This window comes from Ovis aries, chromosome 4 (assembly GCF_016772045.2).
Source record: "Ovis aries strain OAR_USU_Benz2616 breed Rambouillet chromosome 4, ARS-UI_Ramb_v3.0, whole genome shotgun sequence".
In the NCBI taxonomy this organism is placed as follows: Eukaryota; Metazoa; Chordata; class Mammalia; order Artiodactyla; family Bovidae; genus Ovis; species Ovis aries.
The window spans coordinates 98,153,814-98,171,986 of NC_056057.1; the positions used below are offsets into that span (position 1 = coordinate 98,153,814).

Below are 18,173 nucleotides of genomic sequence, written 5' to 3' on the forward strand. Positions count from 1 at the left end.
ACAAGACTGGCAGCCTGGGATGTGCCAAGTTCTTGGCTCTAAATTGCAAAACAAAGCAGTATAGGAGGGAATTTGTGAGTTAGCTGATTTGCAAACACTGCAGCAAGTCACCGTGTACACATTTGTTTATGTGTACCTATTATTTCTCCCAGGCAGCTACCTGGATGCCTTCCTGACAGAATGTGCTGCTGCTCAAGTTACCAAGGCTTCCTTCATTCACGCTGAAATGAATGCAGCTTCTTTTGCACCATTTAACAAAAAGAAAAGTTTCATTAAACAAGAGTCACAGAGCCTTTCAGTAATTATTTGAGGAGTGTCCCTGGTGTCACTCAGAATCAACATCAGGTTTACAGGTGTGTCCAAGAAGATGCCAAAAAAATGAAGCCAACCTGGGAATTCAGATGCATGAAAAGCCACACTGATGCTTAAGGGGGCTGGCTGAAATTTTCCTGACATGTTAGATGCATCCCAACTTTCTCTAAAAGGTATGCGGATGTTCCTTCCATGCTCCCAACTCCAAATACGTTTATTACCATCACATATCCAACAACAATGGACCTGATCGAATGGATGTGGAGAGCATCTTGACTCTTCACTATAAGCCTACAAAGCAGGTTCCTGCATTTCCCCTCGATTTACAGTTGAGGAATCTTAGGCTTAGGCGGGGCAGCTTAGCTAGGGCCCCCAGGTGGTAGGCAGCAGAGCTACAATCTGAACGCAGATGGACCTTACTCCGGAGCCTGGATGCTTAAATTCTAATGTCCAAAGATATTTAGATGACATCACAGAGCACTGGTTTTCACGTCTTCATTTATTTTCCAGAAAAATCTTTCCATTCGGCATGGATGCTCATTTCCAACTTCCAGCGCTGAAACACCAATTCGCTGGTAGGAAAGTGAGAGTTAAAATCAGGAAGTTTACATAAAATCAGAAAGAGAAGAAGCTCTCAGGGTTAATTTGTTTTCCTTTTTCCTTTTAACATTTTTCTAGTATTGCAGGGTCAGAAGTGCCTAACCCAGGAACTAGTGGTTGCTCCAGGCAGGATGACTTTGGTCATCTCAAAGAAAGGAAGGTTCGTGCAATTTGTAAAGATCTTACTGAATCCTACCTCCCTGGGAGGCAAATTATAACCCTCTTTTGCCTGTCTGAGGTTCTGCAAAATGTGTTGGAGCTTTTTAGAGGAAAGGTACCACACAAATGCAAATTAATAACATTATAAATCAACTCAATTCCCATAAGGATAACCATTTAACCCAGCAAAAAAAGAAAAACAAAAAACACACAAAGCCCCAGACTATGACAGTCTTTGTCAGAAAATATATTTATTATTGATAGTGAGTGAAGTAACGATGTCGGTATTCATGATGGAGGAGAGGTTGCAGAAGCCAGGTTGCCTTTATGTTTGTAAAAAAATGCCTTATTTCACCTGTAATCAGAAACATTATTCCAGTAAAAGAGGTACATTTTCTCTTTTTGTCTTCTTACATGATCACCATAATAAGTTAAAATAAAGTAGCTTTTAGATAGTCAAGGCAGAAAAGGAAAAGGGAGAAGCCTGACATGCCACAGCGCAGCCAATTCCGCCAACACTGCAGGCCGGAGATGGAGGAAACCTGGCCTTCTCTTCTCCCCACTCCAGTGACCTCAGCCCTTGATTCCAAGCCCTGGCTCTGTGGGAGCCCAGGTTCACCAAACGATGGAGCCTGGTTAGAAGAGGAAGTAGAATAGAAAGTACACAAGGTGGAGAGGGCTGCCTTCCTTTGTAATTATCATAAATGGGGTTTATTAACACTGCGGCATGTCCTTGACGCACGATCCCTGATCTACGCCTTGGCTTTTCAAACTGCTGCTGATCAAACATACGCTTCTGCTGAATTTGCTCTCCGATGTTTCTCTCTAATGATCTTCTCTTTAAATGGGTTGCTTTCTCACTAGGAAAAGAAAAATGTTCCACCTCTGGAATTAACGTTGAAGGAATCTTCCTTCTTCTAAAAGTTGATTTTATCCTCCCTTCTCAAGCATGCTCTGCAAGAGAAAGAGAAAACGTAAGATTTACCATCAGAAGGAGGGGGCCAGAAATAGACAGGAACTACTTAGTACTGTTTGCGTTGCTTTTCAAAGATCCACCTCAAAAACACGTATAGCAAGGCATATGCTTCCTGGCCTCAAAATATGACTACCTCTAATGAATACCACTACTGAATCACGAATAATCTCCAAATAAGCCCTCCCCCCACCATATCCAACTGAACCCTAAGAGTGACCCCGGCCTGGCCTGTGACAGTAAGGGTACTGGAGGGAGCATGAGTGCTGTCTCATTACCCTGGACATCTGAGGATGTGTGGGAGCTTTCTGGTGGCACGGACTGGAAGAAAGCTATTGCCAACGGGGCAAGGGTGGGGGTGAAGTGGGGCAGAGAGGGCATCCCTCAGTTAAAGTCAAGATCCGGTCCCTTAAACTTCTGCTCACTTGAGGCAGGGCGCAGCTGTTCATGAACTCACAATGCTGGCTGGAGCTACACACATCTAAGTCAGTATTCCCACATTTCAGAAATGGCCCCTACATCCTGTTTAGTTATCTGTGTGGGTGGGTGTGAGGAACAGTACACAGGAAGAATTCTTTTTTTCCCAGCTTTATTGAGAATTAATTGACACGCATCACTGTACAGGTTTAAGGTATACAGCATTACGGTTTGATTTACATATATTCTGAAATGATTGTCACAATAGGTTTAATGTCCATTATCTAACATAGATAAAATAAAAAGACAAGACACAAATTATCCTTGCACCGAGAACTCCAAGATTCACCTCCTTAAAAACTTTCCTATTTCATAATCCAGTGTTACTCATTTCTAGTATTTATTTATAACTGGAAATTTGTGCCTCTGACCACCTTCCTCCAATACCTCCACCACGCCACATCCCCCCACAACTGCCACCTCTTGTAACCAAAATCTTGTCTTTGTTTTTTGCTTATAGATTTGACATGTAAGTGAGATCATACAGACTTATCTTTCTCTGTCAAATTTATTACACTTAGCATAATGCCTTTAACGTCCACCCACGTAGCAGCAAATAGTAGGATTTCCTTGGGTTTTTTGATAGCTGAATAATATTCCACTGCACCACAATTTCTTTATCCATTTGTACTGATAGAAACAGGTTGTTTTCATGCTTTGACCATTATAAATAATCCCACTATTAACATGCAGATATACTTCTCAAGTTCGTGGTTTTTTCCCTTTGGATATATTCCCAGAAGTGGAATTGCTGGATGATATAATAGTTCTATTTTTAATTTCTTAGAGTCCTCCTTACTGTTTTCGATAGTTACTATACCAATTTAATGATCCCACCAGTAGTGCACAAGGGTCCCCTTTTCTCCACATTTATGCAGCATTTGTTATCTCCTGTTTCTTTGATGATGGCCATTCTAACAGGTATGAGGTAATATCTCATTGTAATTTTAATCTGCATTTCCCTGATGGCTAGTGATACTGAATATCTTTTCATATATCTGTTGGCCATTCTATATCTTTGAAAAAATGTCTATTAAGATCCTTTGTCCATTTTTTAATTGGATCTTTTTCTTTGCTCCTGAGTTGCTTGAATTCTTTATATTGTTTTGGATATTACCCACTAATCAGAAACATGCTTTGCAAATATTTTTATCCCATTCTCTAGGTTGTTTCTTTACTTCGTTGCCTTCTTTTGCTGTGCACAAGCTTTTTAGTTTGATGTAGTCCCACTTGTATATTTTGTTGCTTGTACTTTAGGTATGATTTCCAAACACCAACTATCAACACTGATGTTACGGAGCTTTTATCCTATGTTTTCTTTTAAGAGGTTATGTCTTCTTTTACTTCAGTCTTTAATCAATTTTGAGTTAATATTTGTGAGTGGTATATGACAGGGGTCTAGTTTTCATTCCTTGACATATGAATATCCAATTTTCCCAGTACCATTCATTGAAGAGACTTTCTCCATTGAATATTCTTGGCTCTCTTGTCAAACATTTGACTATATGTGCTTGGGTTTAATTCTAGGCTCTCAATTCTGTTTCACTGGTCTATGAGTCTATACCATAGATAGCACCATACTGTTTTAATTATTATAGCTCCAGAATATAGTTTGAGATCAGGACATATGACACCTCCTGCTTTGCTCTTCTTTCTCAGGATTCCTTTGGCTATTCATGGTCTATTGTGGTTCCAAAAAATTTTAGAAGTGTTTTTTTTTCCTCTCTTTTTTCCCCTATTTTTCTATTAAAAAATACCACTGGAATCTTGATAGAGACTGCAAAAAATCTATAGATGACATTTGTTAGTATCGCCATTTTAGAAGCATTAATTCTTCCAATTGATGAATACCTTTCCATTTATTTTTATCTTCTTTGATCCCTTTCATCAATGTCTTAGAGCTTTCAGAGGAGAGATCTCTGATCTCCTTGGTTAAAAATATTCCTAAGTATTTTATTATTTTTTAATGTTACTATGAAGTAAAGTGAAAGTTGCTCAGTCATGTCTGACTCTCTGTGTCCCCAAGGACTATACGGTCCAAGAATTCTCCAGGCCAGAATACTGGAATGGGTAGCCTTTCCCTTCTCCAGAGGATCTTCCCAACCCAGGGATCGAACCCAGGTCTCCTGCATTGCAGGCGGATTGTTTACTAGCTGAGCCACAAGGGACAGATGGGATCAATTTCTTTTTTAGAAAATTCACTGTTAGTGTATAGAAATACTACTGATTTTTGTACGTTAATTTTGTATTCTGCAACTTTATTGAATTTGTTGATCAATTCTAACCGTTTTCTTGATTGGGTTTTTAAGATTTTCTTCATACAAAATCCTAAACAAACACACAAAAGTTCTTAATGATCAGATTAAAACTCTAACTAGCTGGGGCTGGAGATAAACTGTCTCTATTTTTTAGGACAAGCAGAGACATTACTTTGCCGACTAAGGTCCGTCTAGTCAAGGCTATGGTTTTTCCTGTTTTCCCTGTGGTCATGTATGGATGTGAGAGTTGGACTGTGAAGAAAGCTGAGCACCGAAGAATTGATGCTTTTGAATTGTGGTATTGGAGAAGACTCTTGAGAGTCCCTTGGACTGCAAGGAGATCCAACCAGTCCTTCTGAAGGAGATCAGCCCTGGGATTTCTTTGGAAGGAATGATGCTAAAGCTGAAACTCCAGTACTTTGGCCACCTCATGCAAAGAGTTGACTCATTGGAAAAGACTTTGATGCTGGGAGGGATTGGGGGCAGGAGGAGAAGGGGACGACCGAGGATGAGATGGCTGGATGGCATCACTGACTCGATGGATGTGAGTCTGAGTGAACTCTGGGAGTTGGTGATGGACAGGGAGGCCTGGCGTGCTGAGATTCATGGGGTTGCAAAGAGTCGGACACGACTGAGCGACTGGACTGAACTGAACTGAACTTAAGAAGACAAAAGTGATTCTTTCTCCTTTAGTTTTGAAATTAATCAAGAGGAGGAGGCTGGGTCAGGCCCAAGATTGCCTCTGATTTGTTCATGCCTTCTTCCATCCCTCACACTTTCAGCCAGTTATTCATGTATCCAACTTCTTAACTGAGCTCCTACTAGGTACTCACTATACTGAGTTAGGTGATATGAGGAAAGAGGCATAATAAACAGTAATAACTTGCTATTTTTAAAAATAATTTGCTAAATATGTTAAAATTTTCTTTTCCTGAATAAGTGATACATGTACACAGTGTAAGACTCAGGAACGAAAGAATACATAGGACAGAGTCACTTTTCCCTTTCTCCTACTTCCCAGTTTTTTGTGTACTCTTCCAGAGAAGGTATTAGTTCAAAAGCAGAGTGGTGCTGCCTATTTCAGAAGAGGATAGCTCTCTGCAGCTGGAGTGATCAAGCAAGGCGCCTCCAATGATCTTCCACTATGGACAGGATATACAGACAGAAGGACTAGAGGAGGGGGGATGAGGCGGGGAAGAACTGGGAAAGACTCAGAGGAGGGCACAAGCCCATTATGCATGGGATGAAGAATGAAGGAAAGATAGGCCCGGCGAGAGGAAAGGACGACACTCAGGACGTACCAAGGAAAAGAGCATAAAAAGGGCCCCCTGTGACTGTTAGGCTGGGATTCATCCTTGCTAGCCACTGAAAAAACCTGGGAATCCAACAATTTTTTTTTTTTCTTGACAGGAAAACACATTTAGAAAGGTTACCCTGACATCCTTAGCACAATGGCTTCAATGGAGAAGTGTGCGGAGGCAGGAAAACCAAGAGGAGGCAGATTAGAAATGAAGCCAGGCTGGGAACAAGAAACAGTGATAAAAAGACAGCGGAAAGCGGAGAAAGCAGAGATGGAACCTCAGGCATGAGGGCTCCTCGGCGACAGGGAGGAAGGGGGTGTGGCCGAAAGACACAGGGAAGTCAGTGAGAGGAGTCATTTTGGGAATAAGGAATACGACTCTAACTTTGGGCCCGGGACGATGATGAGACATCCCAGAAGGAAAGGTCCAGAGGGAAGTTGCGGGCTTGGGAAAGAGCTCAAAGGTCTTTAAAGATTTAAGGATAGAGATGAAGAAAGGAGACTGAAATAAAGGGGATGAAAAGGGAGAGGAGGACCAATAAGTGTCCTGGAGGAAGAGCTTACCCTAAAAGTTATCCTACATTGTCCATGACGACAGGTTTCTAAGAAGCCTATGTCCACGGGGCACAAAAGATTAAAAGCAGACTAAGCAGCGTGTAGGGGATGCGTACAGCAATGGTCAAAAACAATGATGCAGTCAAAGAGGAAGTGAGCCAGAGAAGCTAGACGCGTCTAGAGAAAACAGAAAGACAAAGCAGATCAAGCGGAAGGCTCCACTCGGCAGAGAATCATCTTGCAGAATTAACACCAGAACGCGAGGCTTCTCTCAAACCCATCACTCAAGTATGAGCTCTCTATTTGTTTGAAAGCTTAAAAATCGAGCACTTACCATGTAAGGGTCAGGCCAGGCAATGCCACGGTTATCATTTATCCTCACACCCTTGTGACTTGATCTGTCAAAGTCTCCAACTATAGAGGCGGGAAGCTCTATAAACTCCAGATACACAGACAACCTTGCCACAACATTAGTTGTTAATACAAAACCGAAGTCAGTGTAAAGAGATCTACACTGAGGTTATGCAAGGGCACTTAGATACTAAAGAAAATGATCACTTTGCAGGTTATAATCTGTTACCTGCCTGCTCAAAACCACATAGCTGGGCCTCATTCTACAATTCAGGTCTCACAGTGATAGCAACAGTCGTGTGACCTCTTTTCCAATGTTATAAAATGATCCACAGTGACCACAATATAACTGAAGCAACTGCTAAAAGTATTGGCAAGATTCTAGGGAACCTTTTTACTGTTCTCCTCCCTGTAACCCTGACTGAATGCAGAAGGGTGATTTTTCAGCCCAGTCATGTAATGCATGTCAGACTCTCTTAAGAGAGACAAGCTGGGCCTTGGATGGTGTGAGGATCATGGGTCAGCCTACCAGGAAGACACTACAAGAACATTTTTGAACAAATATAAAACACAAAAGAAGTAACCACAGTCACAAAATACCTTGCTATGTGTATTAAAAACTGCATCCTCAAAGAGAGCATGGCAGTTCACCTGATTCCCAGGCGACTCCCTGAAGACACAGGGGACGAGGCTGTGTCTTCCAGGGCTGGCCTATACACGCTGTCAGACTGCACTCAGCTGCCACCAATGGGTGGTGGAGGTGGTACAAGACCACCTCATTTCTGTCAGAGACATTCACAGACACGATGTCAACCTGAAATTTTTTTTCAATGAACAAATTGGTAAAAACATTTTGTGTTTTTACTGTATTAAGTATGCAATAAAAACCTGTCCCAATCCAGGAGCAAGGACCTCTGGGTGGAGGGCTCCTGAAGCCTGAAGAGGGTCCGTATCAGTCAGCTCCCACGTACAGGTTCTGTAAGTCGCTGCTGTTGGGGTGAATTTCAACTCTGCATAAATTTAACGCTGCATAAATTAACATAGGAAATTCCCCAAAGAATGAGGGAGAAGATTTGCAAGTTATAAAAAATTGCTTCCTTCATTTAAGGAACTGCTAACACTTAATCTTAATGTGGAGAAAGAAATTCCTGGCATTTGCTCATCATTCACGTATTGGGGCCTGCAGAAACGCCTTTATCAACAGCTGGGTAAATTACTCAAAGGACAGACTGGTTCAGGCACCCGCACAGTTCTTTTCCTAAGTCTCTCTGATCCTGGCCACTGAGGAAGAAGCTAGCCATGCACCCTGTCAGACAGAAGCAGGGCCCCTGGGAACAAGAGGATGCGTGTCATTCCATTGATTAAGATGATCTAAAGGTCTTCCTCAAATATTTTAGTTACAAAGTGGTCTCATCAACTGCCTTCTTGGAGGGGCGGACCATCATTGGCAGTGTATCAGCTACTGGTCCTCTCCATATATGTAAGAAGAATAATGGTAACTCTGGGTTACTCACAACTATCATGACAATAAAAGCAGTGTTCCTGGTCTTTATAAAAAAAAAAGGATACCAGACTTTCCTGGTGGCCCAAGGATACCAGACTTTCCTGGTGGCCCAGTGGTTAGGAATCCACCTTCCAATGCAGGGGGACACAGGTTCGATCCCTGGTTTGGCAAGATTCCACATGCCCCTGGGCAAGCGGGCCTGGTACCACTACAACCGAGCCCGAGGGCCCTGGAGCCAGTGCTCTGCAACAAGAGAAGCCACTGCAAGGAGAAGCCCGTTCAATGCACAGCAACAGAGACCAGTGCAGCCAAGAAAAAAAAAAAAAAATTACCACTCAGAGGGCTTGTCTCTGTGAGCTTACCCAGACTCTCACCAGGATTTCAAAAGACCTAGTAAAGCTGCGTTATGGAAGAAGGAAGGCTTCCCAGGGAAAGGTTTACCTGGAAACAGAAACGTGTCCTGACAAACCTGAGTTTTCACTAAAGAGGGGCAGGAAAAGTGGGAAGTGGAAGAGAATGGAGCTCTGAGGAGGAACCGGGAGTGACAGAGACAGGAGGAGAAGACTGTGAGAAGTAAGAGAAAGTAATCAATAAATTCGATTTATGAGAAGCACAAAGCGTGCCTTGCCTGTGTGCCAAGGACTGCTCCTGGCCACCTGAAAATCCGATTAGCAAACTTATTTTGTTTTCAGTATCTGTCTCTTCCCCCCAGCAAGTACTGTTCTTTATTCTTCCTTCTTGGAGGAAACGCAGGTTAATTTTTTTATGCCTGGGTCTAGTTTCATCTCTTCTTATGACAAATGCTCTCTGTGTGATATTCAAATTAAGTTACAAGTAATTAACTGTTTATACAACCTGCTGTGATAACAGACAAAACACTAACATACTGCACTTCTAACTCTTGAAGCATAAACACTAGAAAAGAAGTGCCTAGTAAGAAAGATACGTCTATTACCACAGTAATATTTCTTCTATTAAAACCAGATTTTTTTTTTTTTTTTTAAAGAAAATGTCATAAAGCAACTATTACTCTCAGAAGGTGCTTTAGAAAAGGACTCCTGTGACAGAAGAGGCTGAGTAAGAAATCTAAACTTTGGAATTTCATTTGCTTTGACATGACTCCAAATCTGAAGGGGGGGTCCCATGGAAGGATGGGAATACTCTCCTCAATACCCATGCGTCCTCTTGAAGATAAGTGGCCCATTAGGTGATTAAGAAACCTCACTGTGAGTGAATGAAAGTCGCTCAGTCGTATCTGACTCTTTGCGACCCCATGGACTATACAGTCCATGGAATTCTCCAGACCACAGTACTGGAGTGTGTAGCCTTTCCCTTCTCCAGGGGATCTTCCCAATGCAGGGATCGAACTCATGCGTCCCACATTACAGGCAGATTCTTTACTAGCTGAGCCACAAGGGAAGCCCAAGAACACTGGAGTGGGTAGGTAGCCTTTTCCTTCTCCAGAGGATCTTCCTGACCCAGGAATCGAAGCGGAGTCTCCTGCACTGCAGGCGGATTCTTTACCAACTGAGCTACGAGGGAAGCCCCAAGAAACATCATTAGGTGGTGATGATAAACAAGCCTTCAGACACAATTAAGAGCAAGCTCCCTTTTAAGCCTTCTCAGAAGGTGAACCTTTCTGGTTTATCTTGGTGCTCCCTGAAGGTGGGCATGTGTGTGCATTGGAAGCAACAGCCTAAGGCGAAGGTCTCTGATGTGGGTCAGGGGAGGGCGTGGGTGCCTGGGAGCAGCAGAGCCAAGGAAGGGTCCAGTCACAAGTGTGGGCTGGCCAGGGGACAGCTACCTCACCTGGGTGCCCTTCCTCCCTCCTGCCCAGGAAGACCAGGTGTGGCTCCCCACCTGGCAGCACCTATAGCTGCAATGGCTTCCCAGGTGGTAAAGAACCCGCCTGCCAGCACAGGTGACGTAATGAGACTTGGAGTCCATCCCTGGATCGGGATGATCCCCTGGAGGGGGGCATGGCACCCCACTCCAGGATTCTTGCCTGGAGAATCCCATGGACAGAGGAGCCTGGTGGGCTATAGTCCGTGGGGTCGCAGAGAGTCAGACACAACTGAAGCGACTTAGCACACATGCACAGCTGCAGCGGGGCAAGAGGATGGGAGAAAGGAACTTCTTTTTCAGAGGCTCCTGACCTCTAAGACATCTGATTTATTGCTAAGGCTGAGAACGGAACTAGTCAGTCTGATGAGACTGCTGCAGGTGGCTCAGACCCAGGAGGCTGTGACTAGCAGCTCCGCCTCTCCTGAGAGTGGGGAGTCAGACTTGGCAAGATCTCTGAGGCTAAAGACCTCTCACGCAGTTCAGGCCAATGGGGCTCTAGAGCTGTGGTTCTCAGACTCCATGGACGCATGAGCAATCTGTTGGGAGTTCAGATGTTCAGGTCCCACCTCAGATTCTTGGGGAAGGACCAGACACGTGCATTTTAAAGACATTAGCCCAGTGATTCTGATCATCCATGTCTGTGATCTGACATTACAGGGAACAGCGTACTGCGTCTGGCATCAAGTCGTTCTGGTTTGGACTCTGTCCCATCTACAGACCTCTGAAACTCTTGGGGTGCTAATTTTTCCAAGTAAAGAGATGTGATTAGGTTATGTGATTTCTATGTCCTTCTAGCTCTAACAGCTTGAGTCTATGAAACCATCTGCATGTAATTTATAGCTCATCTTAAAACAACGATAAAACACAACTTGCTCTGAACACTAGGTTTTTCTTCCAAAGATTCTGATTTCTAAAGTGAAAGCGAAACCCACCAATATGGTTTCAGGTGCTCTTCATACTCAAATAACAGGGATGTATGTCCTCGACCCCTGATCTAGTGTGAATCCAAGCACAAGGGGAGACAAGTCCACTGTTTTCAAGACCACCGACACACCGCGCCGCGGCAAATCCCTCTCCAGGCACTGATCTTGAGGTCTTCTATGTTGGAGGACAACCACAGACTGGGGTGTTGCTTATATTTTCAAAACAAAGAATCAGGTACACTAGTTTTGGGAATGGAGTCACTTCATATTAGGATCTGGCTTCATTTATCGGGTCAAATAACTTTCTGATCTCCTCAAAGAGGTCAGAGGAAGCACACAGGCCTAAGTGAGGGCGGGGCTGACTCACTGGTAAGATGTCCTCATTTCAGCCCTTCCTGTAGCTGAGCTGCTTGCCTGGCCACTGCCCCACTACCCACTTGTTGATTTAAACCTTGGCTCCAGTTCAGGAGTTCTATCTAGCCTTCACCATCTGACTCCAGCCTTCTTGCTCACCTCTGGCCCATGGGCCTCTCCTGGGTCAGGCCTTTATTTCTAGTCTGGTCTTTCGTTGGCTCTCCTGAGCCGGCTTTCTGCTCTGTTTCCATAATCCCTTACCACCCACGGTCCGTGGCTCATAGGGTGGAAGCCAGCCCAGGGCAGAGAAGCCTGGGGCCAGCTGAGGGATGTGGCCTGCTTTCTCCAATGCAGCTTACTAGCCGGGGGGCTCCACTCTGCCGGGCAGCGCTGAGAGCACCATTGTTCACTCTACTGACTTTGGAGAAACTCTGAGACTCTTTCCGCCCCCTCCCAGTTCATTCTGCCACCTTGGCTTCCTCGGGGCTGCCAGGATACCCGCCTTAATGAAGGACTAGTCAACACGTAGACCCATCAGAAGCGTGCCTCTCCTTCCAGAGGGGAAGCTCAAGGCTCACAGCAAAATCTAAGAAGGAGAGGCACAAATGCTGGAGGTCACCAAAGCAGAGAAGCCGCTTGTACCAAAGAGCCCGTGTCTCTCACTGCGAAGGTGCTCAGGAACCTGGGCGCTTGTGTGGTCTGCCGCGTGTTCTCAGACATGGAATACACAACGGCTACGAGGCCTTGGTGGATCACTGAGTTCAAATCCTTAATTTACCAAGGGAGAAACTGAAGCCCAGGTCACTGTGCCTAGACTGGAGTGTTCCAGCAGTCCCCATAAACTTCCCGCTCCAGAGAGCACAGGACGTTCAAGAATCTAGCCAGCTTCTGTACCTTTCTGTCAATAGCAGCAGGGCTGGGAAAGAGCTGGAAAGCTTAGAACTGCTCCCCTCTAAGCAGCTACATTCTGCAAATAAACTGAGGGGCAGTGAACGGGGTCCCAGGGAGCAGGGCAGTGCAGACTGGGGAGCAGGCCCATTCTACACATCCGCTTTGCAAGCAGAACTCGGGCACATTTTGGCCCACTAGTGGGTCAGTACTATTGGATTCTCGCTGCTCCCTCCCTCCCATTCTCCTGTAAGGTACATGAAAGCCAGACTGAATGTGAATCAGGCTTTGCCGGTAAGAACAGGTAATTCAATCTTGAAGAGTTTATAGAATGCTGTAAGGCTTAAAGAAAAACAAAAAGCTACGAGGCTAAGCAGATATGAGAAATAAAAGACACAGAAGTCTATCAATCAATGTCCTCCTATATTTTTAAATGCTGTATTTCATAAAGCTAGCCAGTAGCTTTTAAGTCTTAGTAGTAGTAATTGCAGCAATTTAATGTCTCTTTACCATTATGAAGAAAACATAACTTAATAAATTGGAAGTAACGGTCTAAAATGTCTCGTCTTGACCGTGAGGAATTGTTTAAGACTAGCTGAAGAAAGACTGATGTGAATTAAGTGGATGAATAAGAAACAAAAAGTAAGGCTAAGGAATATCCGGAAATTTTCTTATCAGTGAAATCTATTAGTCTAGAGAACAATGCCCCAAGGGAACCAGTGAAAGCCCAATCTTATGAGTCATTTAAAAGTGGAATGGATTTGGCTATTGGAAGTATTCCAAGGGGAAAACTCTTGTACTGTGCAGGAAATGGACAACATGACCTAATGGGTTGCTGTTATGTTTAGCATCTTAGCATGTTCAACTTGTTCTTTGGATTTAACAAGGAAATATAAGAAGGGGTGTTGATGGGTCAGGAACTGTAACAACAAATGAAGGGTCAGGACCATGTATCCTGCCCAATGTCTCTAACAACAGGTGCAGAACGGTGGTCACAAAGTTAGGCTAACTTCACACACACGGGAAAACATGGTGTTAGTGGAAAAGTGACTGTTCAGGAAATACTGATGTAGCCCCGACTGGCCATCCTGGCATGGTCTTAAAATGCTGCTGCTGCTGTTGCTAAGTCGCTTCAGTCGTGTCTGACTCTGTGCGACCCCATAGACGGCAGCCCACCAGGCTCCCCCATCCCTGGGATTCTCCAGGCAAGAACACTGGAGTGGGTTGCCATTTCCTTCTCCAATGCATGAAAGTGAAAAGTGAAAGTGAAGTCGCTCAGTCGTGTCCGACCCTATGGACTGCAGCCTTCCAGGCTCCTCCGTCTTAAAATGTGACAGCGCTAAACCGCACCTTTGGTTTTAGTCTTCATAATCCCACCCCTCTATCTGTTACTTTCAGTCTCAAAGATGACTTCATTCAATCTTCAGGTTTTCCCCTTTCACCTCCTTCGTTATTGTCCTTCCCTTACCACCTTATTTCTGTGTTCCTGCATGTCTCTTCACACACCCAATTCAAAAGCCAAACACTATTTATTTTTAAATTTGTTTTATGGCAAGTTCTACCTTGGTCTAGTTGTTAAATTTACCATCATGACTTCCCTGGGTCTCAATTCTCTCAACTGTAAAATGGTGAAAATAAAACCATCTCTATTTACATCTCAAGTTGTCATAAAAAAACAAATAAGAGCATGGATGTGAAATGACCTTGAAATCTAAATCTATAGACATACAGGGTGCTACTGGTTACTTCCCATTTCAATGCCGCTCATCTTAGGTTTAAAAGGTTTTGTGGACATATCATTTTAATACTACCTAGTGTTATACACTCCAATTCTAGTACTCGAATATAACAGCTGCAAAAACAACAGGCACCAGAAACACACTCACTGAAAACAGCATTATATTACACTGCAGAGGAGAGGGGTGGGGAGGGCCGGAGGACCGGTTTTCCCCTGGGAATCCCTAGTAGTGATTTGCTGCTTTTGGCCAATAAGTTGGTTTCGGCACAATTGAGGCAAGAAAGGAAAAATTTAGACTTCCTGAATATTCTACAGAAATGGAATCCTCACAGCACTGTAAATGATATGACCTCACTTCACGAGGCTCAGGGCTACAGAGCCAGTAAAAAACAGGGGTTGGATACAAACCCAGATTCGCCCAGTTCAAACTCTCTGCTGTACCATGTGGCACATTTGATTTTGTCACAAGTTAATTTTGTTTCACTCTATGAATGCAGGCTACTGATTTCACCAGGCGGTGTGCAGACAGTTCCACACGACCCAGACAATCAAGACAGAGCCAACACTCCGGACGTCACTGCAGGCGCTGCTTCGCTGAGGCTACACATCACACTGTGGGCACGGGCACCTGTGTTACAAGACACTGGTGCTGAAGCACACTTTGTCCTTGCCATTCTGTGCACTGACTACTCCCCTCACCTTGATACAGCACCCACAGCAAGCTAGAAAAGTCCATGAACCCAACCTACAGGTTCCATGTGCTTTAGTCAGGACTGATATAGATGGTTGGAGGTTGTTAAGAGCGTATCAGAAGCTATTTTTAATAAACTAACTGAACATTAGCAACATTACTTCTACCAAAAACCTTGAAAGGAAGGAATTTCTGGCACACTATGGAGACTCAGACAAGTGCCACAGAAGCGGAACAGATAAAAGCCCCAAGCCACAAGGTCTTTAACGGCAATACACACTTTTAATAAACCTTGGTTCCAGTTTTTTCCACTAGTTCTGCTGTTGTTTTCCAGCTATCCAGACAATACTGACCCTCCCATATTTCCAGCGTGTTAGAAACTTATACTAACTGGCATTATTATCACTACAGCAAATTAGACTACAGGAAGGCATGCTGTGCAGCTCAAACACTAGATTTGGTTGGGTTACAAGGTCAACTCTAGGGAGTCTGTCAGCAGAAAGAACCACGGTTTCCAACAATTTTCATCTCTCAGAACCACCTATATCCAACTGTTAAATCAGTTAAATGATAGGCAATTATGTGACCTGCCAGAATTGTTAATTTGCTTCAGGGATTATCATTGGCTTTCTAAAGTACATAAATTAGGGAGAACACACGTCCTGTTATCCTCCCATTATTCTGCTATGAAAGATCATACGAAGAATATGCCTATGGTACACAGAAGCAATGGGAACTGCTTCCTAAGTCCATCTCTGGCCTCTCTTTCCCTGCCCAACTGAGTGGACTCTACCAACTGGCGGAAGATTGAGAGGTGCTTGCATTTGAGGGGTGGGGAGTGTGGAGGGGTTGTTTCAGTTTATGTCTGCCTTTGATTTTTTAAACCAGGCTCTTGGCATGACTGCTGCTAAGTTGCTTCAGTTGTGTCTGTCTCTGTGCGACCCCATAGATGGCAACCCACCAGGCTCCCCTGGACTGGGATTCTCCAGGCAAGGACACTGGAGTGCTTTGCCATTTCCTTCTCCAATGCATGAAAAGTGAAAGTGAAGTTGCTCAGTCGTGTCCGACTCCTAGCGACCCCATGGACTGCAGCCCATCAGGCTCCTCCGTCCATGGGAGTTTCCAGGCAAGAGGACTGGAGTGGGTGCCAGTGCCTTCTCTGTCGGCATGACTACTACGTGTTTATGAACTTGAAGCTGTTGGCCCCTTAATGTGTATCCTTCCTCTTTGCTGGCTTTGACTACTGGCCCAGAATATGGGGCAATGACCTTGACGACACAATTACAGTATAAAGGACAAAAGTTCAGGGCAACTAGAAAAAGTATTATTTAAGTAAAATCTTTTTTTTTTTCCTGCAGGTGGAACACAAGGAGACCATGGACTCTTCCTACCACCACCCGGGTGAAAGCTTAATCAACTCGTGACCACACAGAGCTTGTCACACACATTAACCTTCCCAGTGCCCTGGATGGCAGTCTTCTATTCCTCTGGCGCCCCCGGTAGCTTGGTTCATACACCCACCTGTTTGGCCTGATTGACGCAGCGCATGTACTGGCTGGCCAAAGCCGAGCAGCTGAGGGTCTGCTGGGTATTCTGGCGGTAACACTGGAGAATCTGGGCCTGCAGGTCAGCACAGACGGGGTGATACTCATACCGCCTGGAAACAAAAACAGGTACCACTGAGACAAATAAGCTTCAACCTGAATGAAGATCAAAGCTAAAAAATACATCAATATACAAATGTTGCAAATGAAAAAAGAATAATTTAAAAAAAAACTTTAAGAGAAATAATTTTCTTTGACCTTTTAAGAAAGATATTCCACAAGATAAGTGACTACCATGAAATTCATTCTATTAACTGACACCCCCATGAGACTCTCTGGACAGAGCAGCATTCCCACCCACTCCAAAACGTGACTGCATGAATGGAGCCAATTACTCTGCAGCCCAGCAGCTGGGTCTCCAACCTGGGAGCCTATGTGCTCTTCCGCTCCCACCTCCAGTGGGTCACAGAGCTGGAGACCCTGCAGTCCAGTCCTTTCTCCATACTCACTGTTGTTATATTAATTCTTAATTATTTATATCCTGGATTCAAGCCATGAATCTCTGGTCTCTCGGCCTCTTAGCTTTCGCCCTCCACTTCTACTCTCCCAAATGGTTCTTTCTCACAGCCAAGTCTAGACAGCATCTGCTTTCCAAATGAAATACAAGGTCAACAGGCAGGTCCTTTGGGATCAGGTACCTGCCTGCTTTTTCGCCTCTGTCCCCACCCTGTACAAGGTACAGCCTGACCACATTCCTTTATGTCTCTGGTTCTTCAGGGTTTGGTTCTTCCACATCCCTTCACGTCTTTGCTCCATTGCTCTTGATTTTGGAAATGCTCTGCACCGAAGCCTCACCCTTTTCTATGTATCTGGAAAACCCCTGGTTTAGTTGCCAAGTCGAGTCCGACTCTCACGATCCCATGGACTGTAGCCTGCCAGGCTCCTCTGTCCATGGGATTTTCTAGGGAAGAATACTGGAGTGGGTTGCCATTTCCTTCTCCAGGAAAACACCTACCCATCTTCTAACACTTGAGCTAAGTACTGAAGTGTAATCTCTATACGGCTTTCACTAGCTCTCTCCATCCACAGTAGAGTCCATCATTCCCTTTATGACGACCCTCTCGCCTGTATTAACTTCTTTCACTGTGTACTTAACACTGACTGTACTATAGCCAACTGTGACTTACTAGCATGCAAATCCCAGGTAAGGACTGCATCTTATTTTCTCTGTGATCTCAGCTATTGACATGGATCCCTCTTATAGAAGGCATGCAATAAATTGTTCAGAATGAGTGGACAGAAAATTTTTTTCATTTCCTGAGCTAAAATTTTACTAATTATACTTACAAACCTCAAGATTTTAGAGTGCTTTCAGTGAATATGCAGTACTAACATAGATGCTTCCAAAAAGCTGACAATACACACTTGAAAAATGGTAACGATAAATAAAATATACCAAATGGATTATACAAACAAAACTGAAATACTCTTGTAAAAATGGTAGAGGAACTTGGATTATAAGGAATAAATACACAGAAATATATATATAATATTATTATCACTTTAGGGAGTCTGTTTTTTTTTAAAATCAGTTTTGTTTAATACAAAAGGTTCTAGACTTTCTTATCAGTTCTTTTCTTGAAATTTAAATTTGTTATTTCCATAGTAATCTTGAAAATAGCATTATTTTAAATTTGATGG

General features: G+C 43.9%; 1 protein-coding gene across 1 annotated transcript in view; it reads right to left on the reverse strand.

Annotated features, from left to right (window-relative positions):
- Positions 1–2,001: 2,001 nt before the first annotated feature.
- Positions 2,002–18,173, reverse strand: part of CHCHD3 (coiled-coil-helix-coiled-coil-helix domain containing 3) — a 281,917-nt gene continuing 265,745 nt past the window's right edge. Inside the window, exons 7-8 of the mRNA NM_001126357.1 lie at positions 16,450–16,585; positions 2,002–2,025 (exon numbers count right to left, since the gene is read on the reverse strand). Coding sequence (NP_001119829.1) covers positions 2,002–2,025; positions 16,450–16,585 — 160 coding nt within the window. The remainder of the gene's footprint in view (positions 2,026–16,449; positions 16,586–18,173) is intronic.